Source organism: Mesocricetus auratus, unplaced genomic scaffold, assembly GCF_017639785.1.
Source record: "Mesocricetus auratus isolate SY011 unplaced genomic scaffold, BCM_Maur_2.0 Super-Scaffold_100019, whole genome shotgun sequence".
NCBI lineage: Eukaryota > Metazoa > Chordata > Mammalia > Rodentia > Cricetidae > Mesocricetus > Mesocricetus auratus.
In genome coordinates this window covers 37,332,127-37,353,640 of record NW_024429200.1, presented here as the reverse complement: position 1 = coordinate 37,353,640, position 21,514 = coordinate 37,332,127, and the positions used below count along the sequence as shown (strand labels likewise).

At 39.8% G+C, this 21,514-nt stretch overlaps 1 protein-coding gene across 1 annotated transcript in view; it reads left to right on the top strand.

Annotated features, from left to right (window-relative positions):
• Positions 1–21,514, top strand: part of Grm3 (glutamate metabotropic receptor 3) — a 216,273-nt gene that overhangs the window by 165,185 nt on the left and 29,574 nt on the right. Inside the window, exon 4 of the mRNA XM_005083586.4 lies at positions 20,352–21,418. Within this exon, the coding sequence (XP_005083643.1) occupies positions 20,352–21,418 (1,067 nt within the window). The remainder of the gene's footprint in view (positions 1–20,351; positions 21,419–21,514) is intronic.

Here is a 21,514-nt window from a genome sequence, read left to right as displayed (position 1 = left end):
GTATCTCCCTAGAATTGATATTAAATCATAAAATGATACATTATTGAAAGTTAAGCAAAAACACCATTAGTAGCTATGCTATGTTCAGTTTTAGATTTCCTTTGGGGAAACACTGAGTTCTCCCCTTTCATTTGCAGTGAGGTGAATCAAAGCAGAGCCACAATTCTCAGCTTATTTGTGAATATGTAATTAACTGAAAAGATAGCCCAGTCATTCCTCCTGTTTCCTTTCTGTATGGCGCACTCTGCCTTACTGTCCATCATTCTTCAATGAATGCCATCCAATGAGCTGTTTGGGCTTGCTATTTATAGCTTTCCATGTTAACACTTAGGGGAAATTTAAAGCATGAATTGGCTGGAGGTCAATGCAAGGACCAAGAAACATCACTGTCAGGAATCAGTTGAGTCTGCTGAAGCCACAGAATTCATATGTTTATTAATCAATTCAGTAAAAAATTATTAAGACTTTACTGTACATTAGACTCTGCACATACATATGGAAGGAAGAAATTGATGCTCTCCACTATCAAGGAAGTTAGACTCTACTAAATAATATGCCAGTATAGACAAATGACTATAATAGTATGTTATAGCTAATTGCCATTGGTTGTACTTTGACCTCCAATCATTCTTATTCAGGCTTCCATGGTGTTGTTCTCTGTGACAACACTGTAATCTTCACAGACACCTAGGACTGCAGGCTCTGACTTTCTTGTTGGCTCTTTTCTCTTACATAGTAAGACACATTCCAAAAACAGAATAGAAATTTAAAAATAACTAAAATCCTAATTTTTCTTCTACCCACTATTCTTATTTCATTATCACCAGTAAATGAAAGCCCATAATCATCTTTGAGTATTCTGTCGTAGTGCTACTTCAAAATTTAAATCCTAGCTCAGAATCGTAATGAACAACTATAATCCTAGAATTTGGGGAAGGCTATAGCAGAGGGTAGTCAATTTAAGGACAGACTGGGATATATGGGGAGGTCCCGTCTTAAGAAATGACAAAAATAAAGCAACAAATAATGCACATGTGCCCATTCCCTAAAACCTTCATTCCTCACCCTAGGGATTCATTAATCCACATCTCCATTCTTATATTCCTAGATTTCATTCTTCACTTAGATCTAACTGAAAGCCAGTAAAAATTAAAACCTGATCATAAGCTCTGAGTACTTTTCATTGATAAGAGAATAATATATAAACGTATTACTGGAATCCATAAAGCCTAGAGTTCCGTGTCCTCCTTAAAACTCCATGGCTTTGTTTTTATGTCTTTCCCTTAATTCTCTACACATCAACTCCACTGGCCTTCTTTCACCCATCAAACATAGCAATTCTTGTTCTCTACTACTAGAATCTTATTCCTCGAGAATTTTGAGATGACTCTTTCTCATTTTGAGCAAATGTTTTTTCTAAAGAAGTGATGTTTGATCATGCTGCTGAAGAATCCTCCCCACCATCCTTGTTTGGCACTCTCAGAGCCATTATATTGTTTTAGTTTTTGTTGCAGTATTTGCTACAATTTAAATGTATATTCTATAGAACTGCTGGTTGTTTAAAACTCATCAGAGTATTTGATATTAGGCAAGGATCATAGATATGTTGTTCACCCTTTCAGCCCTAACATCTAGTAGACTTTTGATAACTAAATCATTGATCTGAGATAAGTTCAAGAATGGTGGGCATACAAAGGGATACCATGTGACATAATATTGAAGGGTCAACAAAAATAAGACATATATAAGAATTACACAAGGGACAGAGACCCAGGCAAAGAAAATGACATGTACACACAGCGGAAAAACAACATGAAAAGTTTTCCAAGGAAGAAATTTTTGTTATTACTCCTGGAACCAAGAGCTGGAGAAGAATGGCCTCAGATTGGAGTGGTCCGTACTCATGTTCCAGAGAAGGAAGGAGTAGCAATGATAATCAACCCTTTATTAGAGAAGTAAAATTATTATAAAAGCACCAGTTTTGAGAAATAGTTTTCATGTTGACAAAATGAAATGAACAATTTTGTTCATCTTTTGCAGTACTGGGATCCTATCCCGGGTTTAACTACAGGCAAGTGCTGTCCTGAGATACACCCTTGACCTTCAGTGAGGAATTTTGATAACTAGAGGGCCATAGCAAGTACAGCTTTGGGGAAATATTTCTGGCTGCAGCATGAAGAAAGGTGGAGGTAGGGAAGTCAGGGATCTTAGTCAAAGGGGGGAAACCAGCTACCAAGCCGAAAAGAATGTCTTTCTCTGGAGGTGCGTAAATCTAGGCTCTCTGGAGTGTTTTGGTAAATGGGAAAGTAGTGAAATTAACCTTATGAAACTTCTACTAAAATTTGAATTAAAGAAAAGGGTCTTTTCGCTCCTTTAACCTGATTTAAAAAGATAATTCTATTGCTTCTATTTGAAAATTTCATATATGATGAATTTGAATCTTTTTCACACACACCCCACTTCCCTCATTCTCCTCTCTCAATGAAGCTTTTCTCCCACCAAGCCCCACTCCTTCTTTCTGTTCTTTTGTGAAAGAGAGAGAGAGAGAGAGAGAGAGAGAGAGAGAGAGAGAGAGAGAGAGAGAGAGAGAGAGAGAGAGAGAGAGAAATCCTCTGAGTTAAACTGTGAATAATTTCATGATCGTGAATCGGGATTGTTTGTTTACTGGATCATGGGAAATCTAACAGGGTCTAGATCTCCAAACACACACACACACACACACACACACACACACACACACACACACACACACACACCATTAACCACCCATAGTCACTCAGTAAGGAAAGTGCTTCATCTGTGATAGAACGTTGAGGGTTCCTATTATTTTGGGCAGGTATTGTGTAAGTACTCACAGCTGCTTCAAGTTCCTGAGTGCAAAGGCCTTGTTGAGCTCAGAAGACATTTTGACAGCACTCCTCTCCCTCCTGTCTCTTAAATCCTTTCCTGTCCCTTTTCTGAGATGTTCTCTGAGCCTCGGAGGTCATGATGCAGATGCTCCATTTAGAGCTGAGTCTCGGTTGTCACTTATTCTCAGCACTTTGACCATTTATGAGTCCCAGCATTAACTACTCCTCACTACCTGCACAAAAAAATAGTATAAACAAGTAGCAGATTTTCCACTCACACCCTATGACCTCCCCAGGCATAGGTTCTTGATCAGAGTTACACTACAGATGTGAGTTGCATCATGGGAAATAGTACTCAAATCCAATAAGAATATGTTGTATATAATCACAGTAGTTTTGCTACTGTTGTACCAATGGACACGTCCTGATCGACAGTGCACTATTTTATTTTGTGAGGCTCACAGATAGGTGAAACTCTTGGTGAAAAGACAAATGTTTTTAATTACAGAATTAAAATGCCAAATATGATTTAAAAAATAATCTGCTGATATGCTCTCAAACGTCATTGTCAATAAATGAAATGGTCCAGTCAATATCCTAAACTTATCCAGAAGCTAGCAAGCATCACAAAAGCAACTATTGACCCAGAGAGAGGATATGACGTGTCTGATGCTATCTCAGGTCACAGGCCAGATAATGGTCTTTAGTGTGAATCACAACTTTCCGTGAAGACAACAGAAAAAATGAATTCCTCCTAAAAGAACCCACATTTAGAAACCTTCATGTTACAACCTGAAGATATTGTCAAAAAGAAAAGTACTGCCTGCATCCTTTTATCTTTTTTTTAAAGATTTAGTTGTTTTTATTGTATACTATAAGAATATTTACCTGTGTGTGTATGTGTGTGTGTGTGTGTGTGTGTGTGTGTGTGTGTGTGTGTGTGTATGCTTGGTTCCTGAGAAGGCCAGAAGACAATATCAGGTCCCCCTAGAACTGGACGTAGAGGCAGCTGGCATTCACCACGTGGGTGATAGAAACCAAACCCAGGTCCTCTTCAAAAGTAGCAAGTGCTCTTAACCACTATGCCACCTCTCCAATTATTCTTAACTATTCATGCACAACACTTAATACTATGCTTATTATGTATCTTCGAGACCACTAAATCATCGTGGGATAACAAATCTCAGAGATGAGCTCAGAAATCACAAATAAAATACTAAAAATAAATGTAAATTAGTCTGGATAATCTAAGAACAAAAGTAGGATAGGACAGAATATATTATGTTAAAAAAACAAGTGCTAGGTTCATGTAGACTTACATGTAGTAGAATTTACAAAACTCAAAATTCATTCCTATTAAATCCCCTCATTTCTAAATTGTTAAAAAAAAAAGGATCCACTTCATTAAGTTCAACAGCATGGTGTAAAACACAACAATGGATACTGGAGTGGATAGGTACCCAGAAAAACACATGGAGCAAAAGACATGCTTATAATTTCCTCCATGTATGATTGAAAGAAAGAACTGTGGAGAAATATGCAGAGGAGTAGAAACAGCGAGGGTATAATGCAACAGAAGAAAGTGTTATCAAAACAGTATCAGCATCTACAGATGCCCAAATCTTAATCAATTCCCAGTAGCACTGAAATCCCAGAAGCATAACAATAATTAGCAGTAAAAGATGAAAGTCTGATGTCACAGTGCCACAAGAGGTGAGTTAGCTTTGTGGGTATATTCTGGGCACTCGGGGATATTCTGCTGATCACTGCTTCTCCTCTGGATCCCATGTTCCTAAACCACAGTTCAGACCTCAGATCAAAACTGGGTAAAACGTTCTTTCCTCTCCCAGTCTTCCTACAATGACCCGTCAGCATCTGTCTCGGGCATCTTTCCTGTAAGATGCATCTGCTTATAAGCTGTATCCCCATGAGCTGCCTCAAACAGCTCCAGCTTCTCCACTTGAAAGAGCACTTCGCTTTACACTGCAATTATCGCAGCTGGAGATCCTTGATGCCGTTTGCTGAATTCATAGGATGAAAATAAAGGGGAGAGAAATAGCTGTCATTATTTGTATGTCTTTATGCGCATGTGGGAAGCAGTGGATCTAAGAAAACTTAGTGTTTCACCTTCCCCCTTTATTCTGCAATGATTTCTGTAAATGTCTTCCTCCTAAAACCACACATTATCAAGCAAAGAGCCTGAAAAGGGACTTTCCATTCATTCCAATTGCTACCTTAAAAATGTTATTACTTGTGTTTTCAATGAGTCTCTGTACAGTGCATTCAAGGAAGACAATCATACATCCTAAAGCCTACAAAAGAAGCAGTACTCCAGGACAAGTTTGAAACTGTTGCAGGAACAGTATTGAAAACTGACCGTTCTATCAGCTACAGTGACAGATGGAAAGACCTAGCCTAATGCTGTGCTGCTCTACAGGATCAGGGGCAAAATCACATCCAAAAATGTCTGTGATTAGCAGCCACAAAATGAACTAGACTGAAAACTACAATTTTTGCAGTACAATTACTCAGGGGTACATGATCCAAGGTATATAATGTTTAAACCCTTGAATGCCAAATCACAAACCGTCTTCACCTCCTTCTAAAGTTTTCCCTTGCTAGTTCTAAAGTAGAGGAATAGAAAGATGATTCAGTGCTTAAGGGAACTAGCTGCTGTTACAAAGAACACAAGGAACAACTCACAAGCACCTGGAACTCCACTTCCAGAAGCTCAGACAGCCTCTTCTGGCTTCTGAGGGTAACCCCCCCCCCCACACACACACATGATGTACACAGACACCAGGCACAAACAAGTACACACACATTAATTTATTTTTAATTTTTAAAAGTTTTATGAAACCTAGGTCCAAAGTGGAAAAGACTTGTTATATTAAAAATAGTGTGTGTTTTTTTAATCCTCCCCATCCTATAGAAGACAAATCAACAATAAGTATGACTAGAAGGTAGTTGTATAAGGATAATACATGACAAATTCTAGGTGAATCTATGGGAGATCCCTCAAAGATTTTTCTTCCGCCATTCCAATGGGTTACCTTTTCCAAGATTATCATAGGAACGGTAATTATAAGAGAAAGGTTCAGGTTTTGCAACATAGCTTCAGACTTCTGTAAAATGAACCTAATGACCAGGTTCTTATAATGTATTTTTAAACGCATACTCTAAACAGCAACCACTCCTTTGGGGGGCCAGTTTTGTTTTCTGTTTGTTTGTTTGTTTAATGTAGAGAGTATATCTAGCTCATAACATATAGAAAGTGTACAGCTACTGTGGGAAAGGAGAGACTAGGCCCTCAAAGCTCAAGCATGTTGAATTTTTATTTGAAGATGCCTGCTTTGACTGGGGCAATGCAAACACAGGTGTGGCATCAGGAGCTCAGTTCTGACTCCTGGGTAGGGAAGCAAGGTGCGGAGGCATTAGTGTTCTCTCCAGATCACTGTTTTAAACTGACTATAGAAACGGGTGCCTTATAGTGAGGTTTTCATACAAATTAAGAAGGTAGAGTGTTTTGAGTACCTTATGCAGGGCCATCTAATTCATTGCCAAGTGTTTTTCAGTATTCAGATGAAAGACTTAAATATTAGCCTCAAACATACCAGGTTACTTCAGAGGCTTATATCAATATAATAACACAGTATGGTGTGTGCGTGTGTGTGTGTAAACAAATTACAAATTGTATCAACTTTAAATATTAGTTGACATTTGGGGAAGTCTCAGATTGGTCACTATTTCCTCTTTAGTTTCCTTGTATTTTTGAGGACACATTTATTACATGCTGGTTACACGGTTTGCAACAATAAGAAAAATCCTACCACAAATCTTATTGCACACCTACACGCACTGAAAAGAGAAAATAAGACATCGTATCCTAGACCAACCAGAACAAACACTCTAAGTTAAGCGTTTTCAGTCTTTAGGGCTCTTTTCCCTTTTAATAACCCGTGTGCCTACCTTTCAGCTAGGATGACCCTGAAAGTGCAAAGACACAAACTCATGCATTCCTTCGTCTTCATATCTATAGCCATGATTATGCACGGATAACAAAGTCCAACATGTCTTCCTTTCCTCTAACTTGTGTGTGTGTGTGTGTGTGTGTGTGTGTGTGCGCGTGCGTGCGCGCTAACTCCCATATAAAAGAGAGGTAATCAGGCAAGATTTTTGCTTAAAGCTTTGTGATATCACAAATTGTAACATGAATGATAAAAACAGTGACAGATATTGGGGTTCAAGCTTCAAGTTGAAGATCAGAGAAGCAAGGCAGCCAAGTCAGTAGATCTTAACCTCTACCAGGCTAAAGTCTCCACAAATCCTCAGAGGCAAAAGCTCTGGATTCCTGTTTTCTCCTGCCATATATTTCTTTCTCTGCCCAGCCATATCACCCCTGACTCCACCTTCCTAGTGCTGGAATTAAAGGCGTGTGATCTCAAGTGCTGGAACCAAAGACATGATCTCTTCACTCTTGTGTAGGCCAGGGTTGCCTTGAACTCAGAGAGATCCATCTGCCTGTCTCCTGAGTCCTGGGATTAAAGGTGTGTGCCACCACCGCATGGCTTTATGGCTTGCTATTATGGCTACTGGAATTAAAGGTGTATATCATCATTGCTTGTGGCTTGTGGCTAGTTTTGCATTCTGAACCCTTAGGCAAGATTTAATAAATCATATATAATATATCACAACAAATGATTTCTACAAACTGTGAAAGAGTACAATGCTGCAAATATTATGCCTCATGAGGAGAGACCAAGCAAATATTTCTATTCAATAGAAAAGAAACAAGTTCTGTCAGAAAAATGTAAATGGTTTAGTGTAATTTCGGTAAATGAAATCTACATTCTAAAGAACTCTTATGATTCACATAGCAGTCACACGTACAGACAAGTCATTTAGCCAGAACTCAGACACCCAGATGATGATAACACAGTAGTTGCTCAGCCACAGGCACAGGTCTCCTCATTCCCTCCCTCACTCATTCTTTCTTTCAACAAGGATTTACTGAGTATCTGGTGGGTGACAGGCACTCTAACAATCTGCTCAACAGTTACAAAACAATCTCTGTATGTTAGACACTTAACTGGGAACTCTAGAGTTCACAATATGTGCATAAGAAACACATGAAAATAGTGAAGTGACCAGTTAGTAGTAAGGCCAATATCTCAGTGAAGGTATCAGGCTGTGGGGAAGGTAGCATGTAACAGCCCCAAACCTCAAGGAACACAGAGCAAATAAATATCACATTGAGGCATATCACAGTGGATGTCTGCATCCAGGGCCCCAAGTCCCCCGTAGAGGTTGCTATGGTCACATATGGAATGTCTAGGTGTGTTCTCCGTCGTCAAGCTTCCTTGACAATTTTTATCTCTCAGTTATACAAGAAAATCAAATTTAAAAATCTCTCTATATAATTTTCTTTCTAACTAGAAGGTTTTCCTTTCTCCCTTGACATTTTTTGAGATAATTACATCTCATTTTTAAAATGTGTTCTTCCTAAGACATCATTTAAAGGGGTGGAAATTCAAATATGTCACCAAGAAAACTTCTCCAGGTGAGAACCAGGCAAACTGCATCACTTTCCAGCTCTGGCTTTATCAAGTTGTCCCAGTGGATATGAGAATAAACATTTTCTCTAAAATTTTATGAAAGGACACCAATTCAGGCATTTTGAAAATAAAGCATGTTACAAACCAAACCTTTCTCATGTTTAATTTAACCCATTGCTTTTGTGTTATACTTCTTTTTTCATATCTGTATGTGTATGTGCATGGTATGTATGTATGCATATGTGTTCTCTCTCTCTATGTCCCTGTCTCTCTCTCTCTCTCTCTGAGTGTGTGTGTGTGCGCGCACGCAAGTGCATGTGTGTGCATACACGCACACACAGATGCATGTGCACACATGTGAATGTATAAGCCAGAGTTGACATCAGTTGCCTTCCTTGACCCTCACCCTCTAATTTGGATATTGAGGCAAGGTCATTGAGCCAGAACTCTCTGATTTGACAAGCCTAGCAAGCTGGCTTTCTCTGGGGATCCAAATCTGTGCCTTCCAAGTGCTGGGATTATAAATAAACAGAGTGAGCTCTGGTCCTCATATCTGCTCCATAGGTGCTTCATCCAGCGGGTCATCTCCACAGCCTCCTGGGTTCCAGTTAGAAGATCCCGATATGTTTATTATGGAAGAGGGATAAAATTCATACGGGAAAAGATATGAGTGAGAAGGATAAGTGCCAGAGAAAAAGAGCAGTATGAGTGTAGCAAGCTTTATTTGGGCCCCCAACCAGCATCCAAATAAAGACAGGGAGACTTAATATTAGTCATGAATGCTCAGCCTTAGTTTAGGGTTGTCCCACTAGCTCTTATAACTTATTTTAACCTGCTTCTCTTCATCTATGTTTTGCCTTAGGGCTTTCTACCTTCTTCCATTCTGTATATCCAACTTCCCAGCTTCCTCTGTGTCTGTCTGTCTGGCCCTGATCATCTCCCACTCATTGTCCCTTGTTCTCTCTCCCTCAAGCCTAGATTCCCACTAATACTTATTCTTTCTGTCCACCAGGTCCATCTGTCCCTCTGCTGTCTAGCTATGGGTGGTACCCCTCTTTATTAGACCGATCAGGTGCCTTATGCAGGCAAGTTGAAACAAATGTAAAATATCTTTACAGAGTTAAACAAATGCAGCATAAACAAATGTGCGTGCGCGAGCACACACACACACACACACACACATACACATATATACATACATATATGAGTGAGATCATCAGGAATGATGCAAGGATTGTGTGTGCTGGCCTTGAGGGATATTTTACAAGTGTTGTAGGAAAGAAAGAGCAGGTAATGTTGAATAAAACTGTTCAATGGGAAGATGTAGTTTCATGTGGTGGAAGAGGGGGCATCTAGATACAGTCAGGGATTATGAAGTTGTTGCAATAATAAGGGTGACATGAACCATATTACATTGATCTATGAAACTCAAGATGATATGTAATTATGGTATGCTCAGGGGCATACCAGTTCACTAGATGTAAAGCATCCTTAAATAAAGTAAATGAATTGAAATAAAGTGAGATTATCCAAAATTATTGTTAAGTATTATATGCATACATGCATTCATGCCATTATAACTTTTAAATGTTTCTCAAAGCCGATTTTCAAATTAGATGCTAAAAAACTAACCCCTATACCCAGTAATGAAAATTATGTGGTCCAGCTTGATGGACCACAAATACTTTTCTCTTTCATATATGTCTTTTCCTCTAAGAATGCAAATTACTGATAGCACTTACTGCAACAGGAAAGTCATTTAGGCTTTGCAAAATAGGACAATGAGATGCTGGTTCTGTGCTACCTTACAAACATTATGAGAAGCAGGAGACATGGCTCCATGGTTATGAGAACTTGCAGCTCTTGCAAATGACCAGAGTTTGGTTCCCAATATTCGTTTCAGACTCAAAATAGAAATTCTAGCATACAGAGAGAAGAATATTCTATAAAGGATAATGTCTTATTTTTTTCACCTGATTATTTCCAGGGACATAGAAACCCTTTCAGGGTGGTAGAGGTTTACAATTTCTTAGCAATGAATAGGTATGCTTGATGACCCAGCAATGTCCCTTGAAATCTTATAGGTCAACCATGCAGCCCTGCTGTAAAGAAACTAAACTGTGCAGCAGTGGCTCAGAAGTACACGACAACTTGACAATGGACCAGCGTTCTGGCAGAAGTTATTTATTCCCCCTGTATTCTCTCTACACGATGCTGCAGAGAGTCAAATGCATGCATCAGGCAGAGTAGAAATTAATTTGTTTTGCCCATGAAAATTTAAGTTCCTGCACACTAAGCTGCTGTACTTATCTTTGACACGTTCATTCTCAAAGGCGCTCTGCTTTTTATATAAAGGAGTTTTGTGTGCTTTTAAAGGGGGAACTCATTCTATTAAGTATATTCTTGTCGCTGTCACTGTATTCTTTAGAACACTAGCTCTGCCACCTATTTTCACACACTTTGCAGTTCAGACCTATGGGGCATCTCTGGCTGGGATTTTCTCTAGAGGTTTTCACACTCTGTCCATTGCCAGCTTCATTCATCTGCTTACTACAGTCAACCTTCTGGAACATGAAGAGGTGATCTATGACAGAGCAAGGGGAAACTAAAGCTTCTTTTGAAAAAGTCCCGGATACATAATTCTATGTGTGCTTTAAAGAAAGTCTTTTTGTCACCTATCTTCCTATTTACGTGCTAATAGATGACCTAGTCATGCTAAAAATCATAAGTACTAATTACATTTGTCTTCAGATTTCAGTTTCTCTTTGGAGAGTGTTACTACACCACGTGTGTTCCCAGACACTCCGTGTTGTGCTGGGCCTAGAAGCCACATGGGGGGAGGACAAGTCCCCACAGAGACTACACAAGTCTCTCCTCAGGATCAGGTGTTGCTGCTGCCAGTCAGCTCTGAAAGGCTGGGTACCACCCACTCCTGCCTCACAAGAGTGTGCTTCCTTTTTGTTTGGTTTTTTGTTTATTTGTTTGTTTTTGTGGATCTGACTAGAGAGGTTCAGCTGGTGATGGCATCCAAATGTTTGAAAAATAGAGGCCACGAATATCTATGAAAATGGAATCTGTGCAGAAAGGCAGGAAGGTGTCCTTTACTCACTCGTGTGAGATTGCTGGTGAATGGGGGAAAACTATAGCGGAGGAGATTGTGGGAAATACGCAAACTAGAGGTGGCTCTGATGGCTCTATAGGAAATGATGAGGCAATAAAAAGTCACACTGAGTGGTGAGACCATAAAAAATTTATTTGGCAAGGCCATTTTTCATTTACAATGAGGATTAAAATTTCCAGGATATACGTAGAAATCCAGACATGTATTTCCCTGAGCAAATGCATGTGGGCTTATGGTTCTGATTCTTGTTTTTAATGAGGGTGTGCTGTGTTGGGTTTTGTGAGACAATCAGAAGCACCCCTAGCCTCTGACTAGGTGCCTGTAGTAAGAACACTCCTGCACTCTGACATGGATTGCAAAATATATGTCAAAATGCAAGTGTCAAGGGGCTCATCTTATAAAAATGCTTGCCACCAAACCTGATTCCCCATTTGAAAGGAGAGAACCCACTCCCACAAGTTGTCATCTGACCTCCACACATGTATGTGCATGCAAACACACACACAAATAAATAGTGCTTGCAATAGAAAAACAGGGTGTCAAGAATTCTCAGATGCATATTTAATTGGCCTATGTTAAAATTCAAACTTAGTATGATTTTAAAGACCCTGGGGTTATTTTTTAATAAGTTTAACGATCAGTTTGGGAAACAATTAATGATAACCTATTATGTACTCAGCATTGTCTAATGAGAGTACGAAGATGACTAAATCATTTTCTTTGTTCTATAGAAATTTAGCATCCAGTGAAGAGACGAGCACACAATGATAATCTCACAATGTACTGTGATTGGTTTCCTTAAAGTGAAATACAGAGCACATTGTCAGCACGACGGAGGGCTTGGCAGCATAATGACATACATTCTTCTGAAATGTGTTCAGCACCTGAAAGCCTTACACTTAAGAACTAGATATTCATGACCATAAAAGACATTAGATAGAAGGATAAACTCACTAGTCATCCAGATTTGAAAATTACAAGTTGAGACATAATTTTTTAACTTAATTGTAATTAGCGTTAAGAATTTATGCTCCTTAGATAACAGTTAATTACAAAGGTGTACCACGGAGCAGAAAAAAGTATTTGCCAAAAATGTATCTGAAAATTATTCATGTACTGAATAGCACGGGCATACAAATAGATAGATAAATAGGTGGTACACATGTGATATGTAGATATATAGAGATAGATGATTGATAAATAGGTAGATACATACATAGATAGATAGATAGATAGATAGATAGATAGATAGATAGAACCCAATGAGACTGTGACCTACTTGTCCTCAGCAATAACTCCCTCATCAATGCAACCTGTTTGGAATTCTCGTTTTTCAATAGCATGAACAACCATAGAAGCTTTATCATCTCCCAGATCATATACCTATCTTTTCAAGAATTTCATACAAGCATGCAATGTATTTTGATTAAATTCATAGCGCATCGTATGATAAAATATTAGGTAATGTCTAAAATGAAGCAAGCTGCCAGGCATACACAGTGGTGTATATCTGAAATCTCAGTACCCAGACAGCTAAGCCAGCAGAATTGTGAGTTTAAGGCCAATTTGGGCTGTGTAATCAGACCCAGCCTCAGACGAATAAAAAATAGCAGGAACTAACTATATCTTCTCATCATTGCATGAATAAATCTCACAAAATTTTAACCAAAAGATAGTCAGTGCCAACTAATACTTGACGATATCATTTAAATGAGCTTCAATATCAGGCAAAAATAGCATGTAGTTGAGGATGAATTACATTTTCCCTCCCAAAAGCTATGTTAAATTCATAGCCCTACTTCCCCAGAATATGACCTTATTTGGGAACAGAGTCTTAGATTATAGACAAGTTAAAATGAGTTCATTAGTGTGGAAACTAATTCAATATGGCTAGTTTCCTTATAGAAAGGAAGATGTGATCCAAATGCAGAGATACAGGAAGGATACAGTACATTTGTTTAAAATATAGTGATAAATCTATAGGCAAAGAGACATGAGATTCCCCCACCCAGAAGAAAGGGCTGAGACCAATTCCTCCAAGCTGCCCTCAGGAGGATTCAAGCCTGCTAACCCTTAGCTTCAGATAACAGTCACTGACCACTCTGACAGTTAAAATAGGCAAAACCCTAGTAGGTGATCTCTGAGATGGCCCTCAGAGTGCAGCCCACGTCCCACCATTTTGCACCTGCTCATCTTTTCCTATGCCTTGTCTCTTTGTTCTCATTCTTAGTCTAAAACTAGATTGCTTCCTCCTGAATCAAGCTCTTTCAGTCTTGGCAGGGCTGTGGAATCTAGGGAGGTAGCCGGTGAAGCCCTTTCATGAAGCCTTGGCATGTAACTCTTCAGGAGAACTGATAAGGAATTCCTGTTCAAAAGTCACTGTTCCTCCACGTCTTTTCCCAAACACTTTCACTGTCCGTGTTAGGTTCTAGCTGAACATTCCCCACATGGTAAACTGAGTCCAAGGACACAGTGGCACTGTACCCCAGCTGCTCTACTCAGTTGATGAGCTGAGCTGCTTCTGCATTCCTGTCCCTTAACTGAAGGTAAATTCCTGACAGCTGGCTTTCACTCATTGTTTGTAATCTTCTCGCTACATAATGTTTGCAAGAATTTGTCTGCTGTCGCCAAAGGAGTTTGGCTTCTTCGCCTCTGACGTCTGCCATGGTCTATGGAGGGAGACAGCATTTTCTTCTTAACATTGTCTTTACCGCAATTCATCAGATAGGTTCACAGACACTTAGTGAGGCTCCAGTTTCAAAATTAGAGCCATATTGCTGTAGGTAGCTGTTGCAGTCTTAGTTAGTATTTACCAATGTGAGCCTGGACAGTGGAGGCGATGTTGCTTTACTGAAGGCCTCCTAAGAACTTTATTATTTATTATTGTGCTACCTTAATTGGAAAACAGAGAGAGAGAGAGAGAGAGAGAGAGAGAGAGAGAGAGAGAAGAACCAATTTAATTTTCTCTTACCATTGCCCCGTGATGCTTCTAAGAAATAGACTTGACTTATCTCTACCAAATGGATCCTAGGAGGGCTGATCACCTTGGTACTAAAACTTACAAATAAATCTACTCGGAACTGGGATCAGTACTGTACTAGTTAGTTGGCTTATGAGCTACTCCAAAAACCACTGTCTTGACCTGAGGCCAGATCAGTGTCTGAAAATGAAGAGCCAACTGTGCAACATTAGAGGGAGAAGGGGATAGGAACTGGGTTTAGAAAAAGGCAGTGGGTCTTTAAAAAAAAAAGGCATTCCATCTTCCTGTTTGTTATTCTTTTCCCCTTTTAGCCTGAATCCTTCCATGCTGTTACAATACAATGAAGGGTGAAGTGATTTATTTTTCCATGTCAAATGTGCTTACTCCCACGGTGAGATCCCTCTTGAGAAATAGTAAACTCCCCAGTTTTCCCACACTGGAGAACTATGCAACTGATTGCTAGAGAATCCTGGTTCCAGTTCACTGGGTCTTAACTATCTCACCAGCGAATCATTTGACCTGGAGGCTACTCTAGCTGTATCCTGAAGGGGGCAGAATCAATACACAGGGCTTCAGCTCCTCTGTAACCTTATTAAGTAACAATTTCTACTAGGAAGAGAGTTTAGTCACTAATGTATTAATTGTGCAAGTATAATAATCTGAATTCAATCCCCCAGAATTCAGCACTTGTAATCCCAGAGCTGTAATCCCAGTGTTGGGGAGGCAGAAACATGAGCTTTCCCAGGACTCACTGGTTCTATTCTATTTCAAAATATATGATGGACAGGAATTAAGAAAGATTACTGCTCTCTACCTCTGGCCTCCATACATGCACAAATATGTATACACAAACATGCATGTATGTACATACACACAGAAAAATCCACCAAAAGCATTATTTGTTTAGTCACCACACATTTCCAAAGACTTGTTAAATACTTTCATTATTTTCATAATTACTTACCTTATAAGTGTTTTTGCCTGATCTTCCTTGACTATACTATTTAATTGTATAACTTATCAAAATTAAATATGCACATATTTATGTGAGCACTTGTAAAAAGAAGAATAGAATCCTCTTCCCTTACTTTCCCCAAGCACAATCCTCCACCCACATTTGTACACTTCTCTAATTGTCCTCTTTTTCTGGAAAACAAAGTGACCCATTTTTTTTATATATTTCCTTCTTCCTCCTAACATTTTGGCCAAACTCTGAGAGTTTTCTGAAATTCATCTTTTTATACTTACACTGAATTTCTGCTTTTGCCATACAATTTCACAAAGCTGATTCTCTGTGTATTGATATACTTGTATGTATTCAGGCACACATGTGTGGGAGTGTACATGTGTGGAGTCCACAGAATAGCCTCAGGTGTCATTCCTCAGGAGCTGTCCACCATGCATTTTTGAGGCAGTGTCTCACTAGCAAAAGTTGATTCTTGTTCTCTGAACATCCCTTTTGAAGGCTTTCCCACCTGTCTCATAGATGACAGATTTGTGATTGTAGAGCATATGTGAATAGGTAATGCACCCACATTATTCAAAATCTAAATTGTAAAATAAAAATATAGCTCCCAACTTTGCCACTAATCTGTTTACTTTCTAACTCCTGTATTCTGTTGGTGATGCTTGCATCTGTAGTTCCTGATCATTTACTCACCTTTCCTAATTCCAGCATTCCTTCAGACTGCGTTTTTTTTAATAGTCTCTATTTCAGCTTTCAAACCTTGCACTGTTTGAATTGTTTCTTGTAATTTTTGGTTTGTCTTTTCTTCCATTTCTTTAAGGGGATTCTCTCATTTCTTCTTTTCGGGTCTCTATCATCTTCATGAAGTTTTTTTAAGGTCTTTCTCTTCTGCTTCATCTGTGTTGTGACGTTCATATCTTGCTGGTGTACACTCCCTAGACTCTGGTGGCGCCATATTGGTTTTTCTGTCATTGAATTTGTTCTTATATTGTCATCTTCCCATCCCTTCTTTCTGTGAGTACAGGTGGGGTCTCTTCCTTTCCTGATGGGTACGGGTCCAAGGTTCTCTTCGGGTGGATGTAAGCAGGTCCAATACACTGATGGGTCTCACAGTGGGTGCAGATGGGTCTGAGGCACTCCCTCTCCCGGTGTCTGGGAGCTCAGCCCCTCTGCCCTCTACCCTGAGTAGGGACTGGAGTAGACCGGCTCTCTCAGCAGGCTCCTGGTTGCTCAGTCCTCCGGGGTCAAGTCAAGAAATAATTTTATTGTATGTATTGGTTTCTCATTAGTACTGAAACAAATCACCGCAAAGTTGGTGGTTCGGAGAGACTGAATTAGACCCTCTGGTAGGCAGATGAAGGGAGAAGGGCCACAGCTAGGTAACAAAGGTGATGAGTTTCCAAGTTGGTCTCTTTCTTCCTCACCTTCTGAGCAGGCAGCTTAAAACAAAGGCCTTCTTTCTTCCTCCAACCCACCCTTTCCTGAGAAACTGGCTCACCAAGTGCGAGGCCAAATCAGGACAAGTTGTGCAACAGTTGCTGGCCAAACAATCTTTCTATATTTCTGCAAACTAACCAACCTTAAATTGGGAAGAGAAACCCTTCAGAGGCTTTAACAACCCTCAGCTTCAAGAAGGTACTGAATGTCGGAGACTTCCAAGCCCCCTCACTGCTTTGTAGATGGTCTTTTCTCTGTAAGTCTGCTGCGAGAATGTTTCCTCGCCCCAAGAAACACCTTTGGACAGCTGATTCTGTCCTGTGTGAGATTTCTCCACTGTTACCCATTGCGCTCAAAATTTTTCCTGCCTCTTAATTCTTTAACTGGTAGAGAAAACGAACCTGATCAAGACCCCTAAACTGTATTAATTTAAAGCTACGTAATTTTGTTTCTAATGCTTCTGGAGGCTAGATGTCTAAGTGGATTTCACTGGTGTAAAAGCAATGGGTTGGCAGGGCTGTATTACCTCTCGAAGACTCTGTGGAGGAGAGACCCACCGAAAGACCCATTTTACCTCCTTTGCAGTTTTTATTGCCCACCCATGTGGGCATCTCTTTTAGAGCTAACAGTGGTGAGCTCCATCTTCTGTATCTATCACCCAGAAACCAGAGACGGGCACCTCTGATCCTTCTCCAGGATTTCTGACCACTGTCAGTAACCCTGGGCTCACTCATATAAAGCAAGTCAGCCAAAGGTATATTGACTCCAACTTTCATTCACCTTTGTTGTCTGGCATAACAGTATCAGGGTCTTGGCATTTGGGTTGTAATCGTTTTCGAAGGACTATTATTTGGCCCTTAGAAGTTTGCATTTTTCTGTAATTTTACTAAAGTTGAGTATATTTTTGTATGTTTAAGAAAATTAGATTTTTCTCCTTGTGGTAAAATAACTGTTCATATCCTTTGGACATTTTCTAAGGTTTGTTAAGATCCATTTTGTATTGGAAATGTATACATCATCTCAATACCATTTGAAGTTTGCAGTATCGTTTCTCATTTATGCGCTGATGTTATCCATATTTACTGGTTTTGGAACTTTGTATTGTGCACATGTGGGGGGGGGATGTGCATATGAGGTCACACATGCATGTGTGTGGAAGCCAGGGTTCATCAAGAACCATCTTCTTATTACGTAAGGCAGACATTCTACCTGAGACCTGGGGAATCACCCTTTAATCTAGGCTAGCTGGCCAGCGAGCCCCAGGGATCATTTTGTCTCCTACTCCCAGCACTGACATTACAAACTCCACCAGGATGCCCAGCTTTTTCCACTGTTTTGGTTTTGGTTTTTGTATGTTTGTTTGTTTTTTTCATTTTTTCAATAGCCTTTAAAAAGGAATTTTCCCACTTTGATATTAATATTCTCTTTGTTTTTTTCCACACAAAACTTTGATCCTTAGCTGGGCATAAGTAATGAGATACAGGAAAACTCATTGCTTTTCAGTTGATTAAACAGTTAGCTAACAATATGTATGTAATATCATCACTTGTCTGTGTTACCACCTTTAGTATTTACGAGGATGTAGTGGGCCTGTCATTATTAACTGTCTTGGTTTCCCTACATGCCCATAAGTGTTGTGCTAGTAGTAGTTCAATCACAATGATGTGTGTCTATGAATCACCCAGGCAGTGACATTCTTCTTCTAATGAAAACGTAGACACTAACACTATGAAGTAAAAAGTACACAGCAGACCAGCAAAAGTGAAATAAAAATAAAGATCACACATTCACTGTCTGAGCTTGGTCACAAATGAAAATCTTCAACTGCATCTTGAAGACAATTATATACTAATTACTCCAGTAGAGCAAGCATATGCCATGGACAGGTAAGCAGGATAGATATGAAGCTGTAAAATGGGTTTCTCACTTCAACATGATGCCTGCACACCTAAGGCTCAGGAAATATTACAGAAAAGTGGGCAGAAAGACTGTAAGAGCCTGAAGACCAGAAGTCTGCTATATGAGATTGTGTCTCCTACATATGACAGGGAAACAACACTCATGATACTGCAACAATACGGCTATCCAAACAAGACCTAAACAATAGCAACACCAATGAGACAAGTTAGCATGAAAGGAGGAAAATTTAAAGGGCCTCACATCTCACACAGAGACAAAGAACTATAGGCAACTAATGACTAACTGCAATGCAATATGTAGTTATATATATTTGTGTGTGTGTGTGAGAGAGAGAGAGAGAGAGAGAGAGAGAGAGGATATAACAAAAATCAAAGAAATGCAGGTGTGATTTCAGAGCAAGTAGGGGAGGAGCATAGGAGAGGCTGGAGGGAGAAGACATGGGAGGGGTTGGAGGGAGGAAGGGAAAAGAGGAAATAATATAATTATATTTTAATTAAAATTAAACACTATTAAGGAGAAGAAGTTTCCACCTCTTAGTTCATAATCTCCATGGAGCTCTATTACTTCAGTGTAATGTTTCTGAGACATTTAATAAATGCAAACCAAGATTTAATAAGAATAAATTGAATAGAAACTTGTTTTCAAAGTTGTTCATGGTGACACTAGACACATGAACAACCAGAGTTGAGAAAGAGAAAGAAGTTCAGATGTTCAGACCAGCTGCTCCCCAGGGCTTTCTACAAATGTAGATAAGGGACAGCATCAAGAATATATCACTGTTTGAGAGTGTCCCACCCTCTACACTTATGTAAAGCCCACTGGCAGATGCTCTACAAACTATTGTGTGTATAAGATACCTAACCAAGCATGGCAACACATCCTTGTAACCCCAGTATTCAAGGTGCTGAGGTAAGAATTGCCATGAGTTAAAAGCTAGCCTTGGCTATGTAGCAAGACTATATGCCCAAAATTACATAATGACTGTAAATAAATTTCTATTTTTTCTATGCTAATCATCAGAAATGTTTAAATGCACACATTAAACATTTAAATTATTTTTCCTATTTAATTTCATATTATCATGAAGATAATTAAGATGATAAAATTTTAGTGGTTGTATATAAAAATATGAAATGAGACATGAAGTTCTGCCCAATTCCTGTTATGAAGCTTTCAAGAAAACAGCATTTCACATGACACAAAGCACATCGATGTGCTTGCCAGTACCTCTCCATTATGTAATGTACTCCTTTGAAGCAGCACTGTACTGTGTTCATTACTATCATTGGCACTTGGCGTTAGACACTCAGCAATCGGAAGTGAGTAAATTTATGAATGCCTAAGCACTCCGGAAGCTTTTGATGTGTGGCTCTCGATGCTAAGTAATGAACTGTGTCAGCCTTGGTATCTCTACTCTCTGTCACTTCAGCTCTGCTAAGTGTACAGCAAAAGTAATTGAGGGATGACATATGAGACACCTAAACAAGTGTTCTTTTCTTTTCTTTCATTCTGTGTATCAAAGCTCCATTCAACCCAAATAAAGGAGCAGACAGCATTGTCAAGTTTGACACTTTTGGAGACGGGATGGGAAGATACAACGTGTTCAACTTCCAGCATACAGGCGGAAAGTATTCCTACTTGAAGGTCGGTCACTGGGCAGAGACTTTATCTCTGGATGTGGACTCTATCCACTGGTCCCGGAACTCAGTCCCCACTTCCCAATGCAGCGATCCCTGCGCCCCCAACGAAATGAAGAATATGCAGCCAGGCGATGTTTGCTGCTGGATCTGCATCCCCTGTGAGCCCTACGAATACCTGGTTGATGAGTTCACCTGTATGGATTGTGGGCCTGGCCAGTGGCCAACTGCTGACCTATCTGGATGCTACAATCTTCCAGAGGATTACATCAAGTGGGAGGACGCCTGGGCAATCGGTCCAGTCACCATTGCCTGCCTGGGCTTTATGTGTACGAGCATAGTTATTACTGTTTTTATAAAGCACAACAACACACCCTTGGTCAAAGCATCAGGCCGAGAGCTCTGTTATATCTTGTTGTTTGGAGTTAGCCTGTCCTATTGCATGACATTCTTCTTCATTGCCAAACCGTCGCCTGTCATCTGTGCTTTGCGCCGGCTTGGGCTTGGGACCTCCTTTGCCATCTGTTATTCAGCTCTGCTGACCAAGACAAACTGCATTGCTCGAATCTTTGATGGTGTCAAGAATGGCGCTCAGAGGCCAAAATTCATCAGCCCCGGTTCTCAGGTTTTCATCTGCCTGGGTTTGATACTGGTGCAAATTGTGATGGTGTCTGTTTGGCTTATCCTGGAGACTCCAGGCACCAGAAGATACACCCTTCCAGAGAAGCGGGAAACAGTCATCCTAAAATGCAACGTCAAAGATTCCAGCATGTTGATCTCTCTGACCTATGATGTGGTCCTGGTGATCCTATGCACTGTGTATGCCTTCAAAACAAGGAAGTGTCCTGAAAACTTCAATGAAGCCAAGTTCATAGGCTTCACTATGTATACCACCTGCATCATCTGGTTGGCGTTCCTCCCTATATTTTATGTGACCTCGAGCGACTACAGAGTAAGTCTTTAACTGCTTTCATCTTTTCCTTAATTTCACTTTCTACTTTCCTTTGTTCTTTTCATGTATCAATGTTTTGTCGGGCAGGAGTTAGGG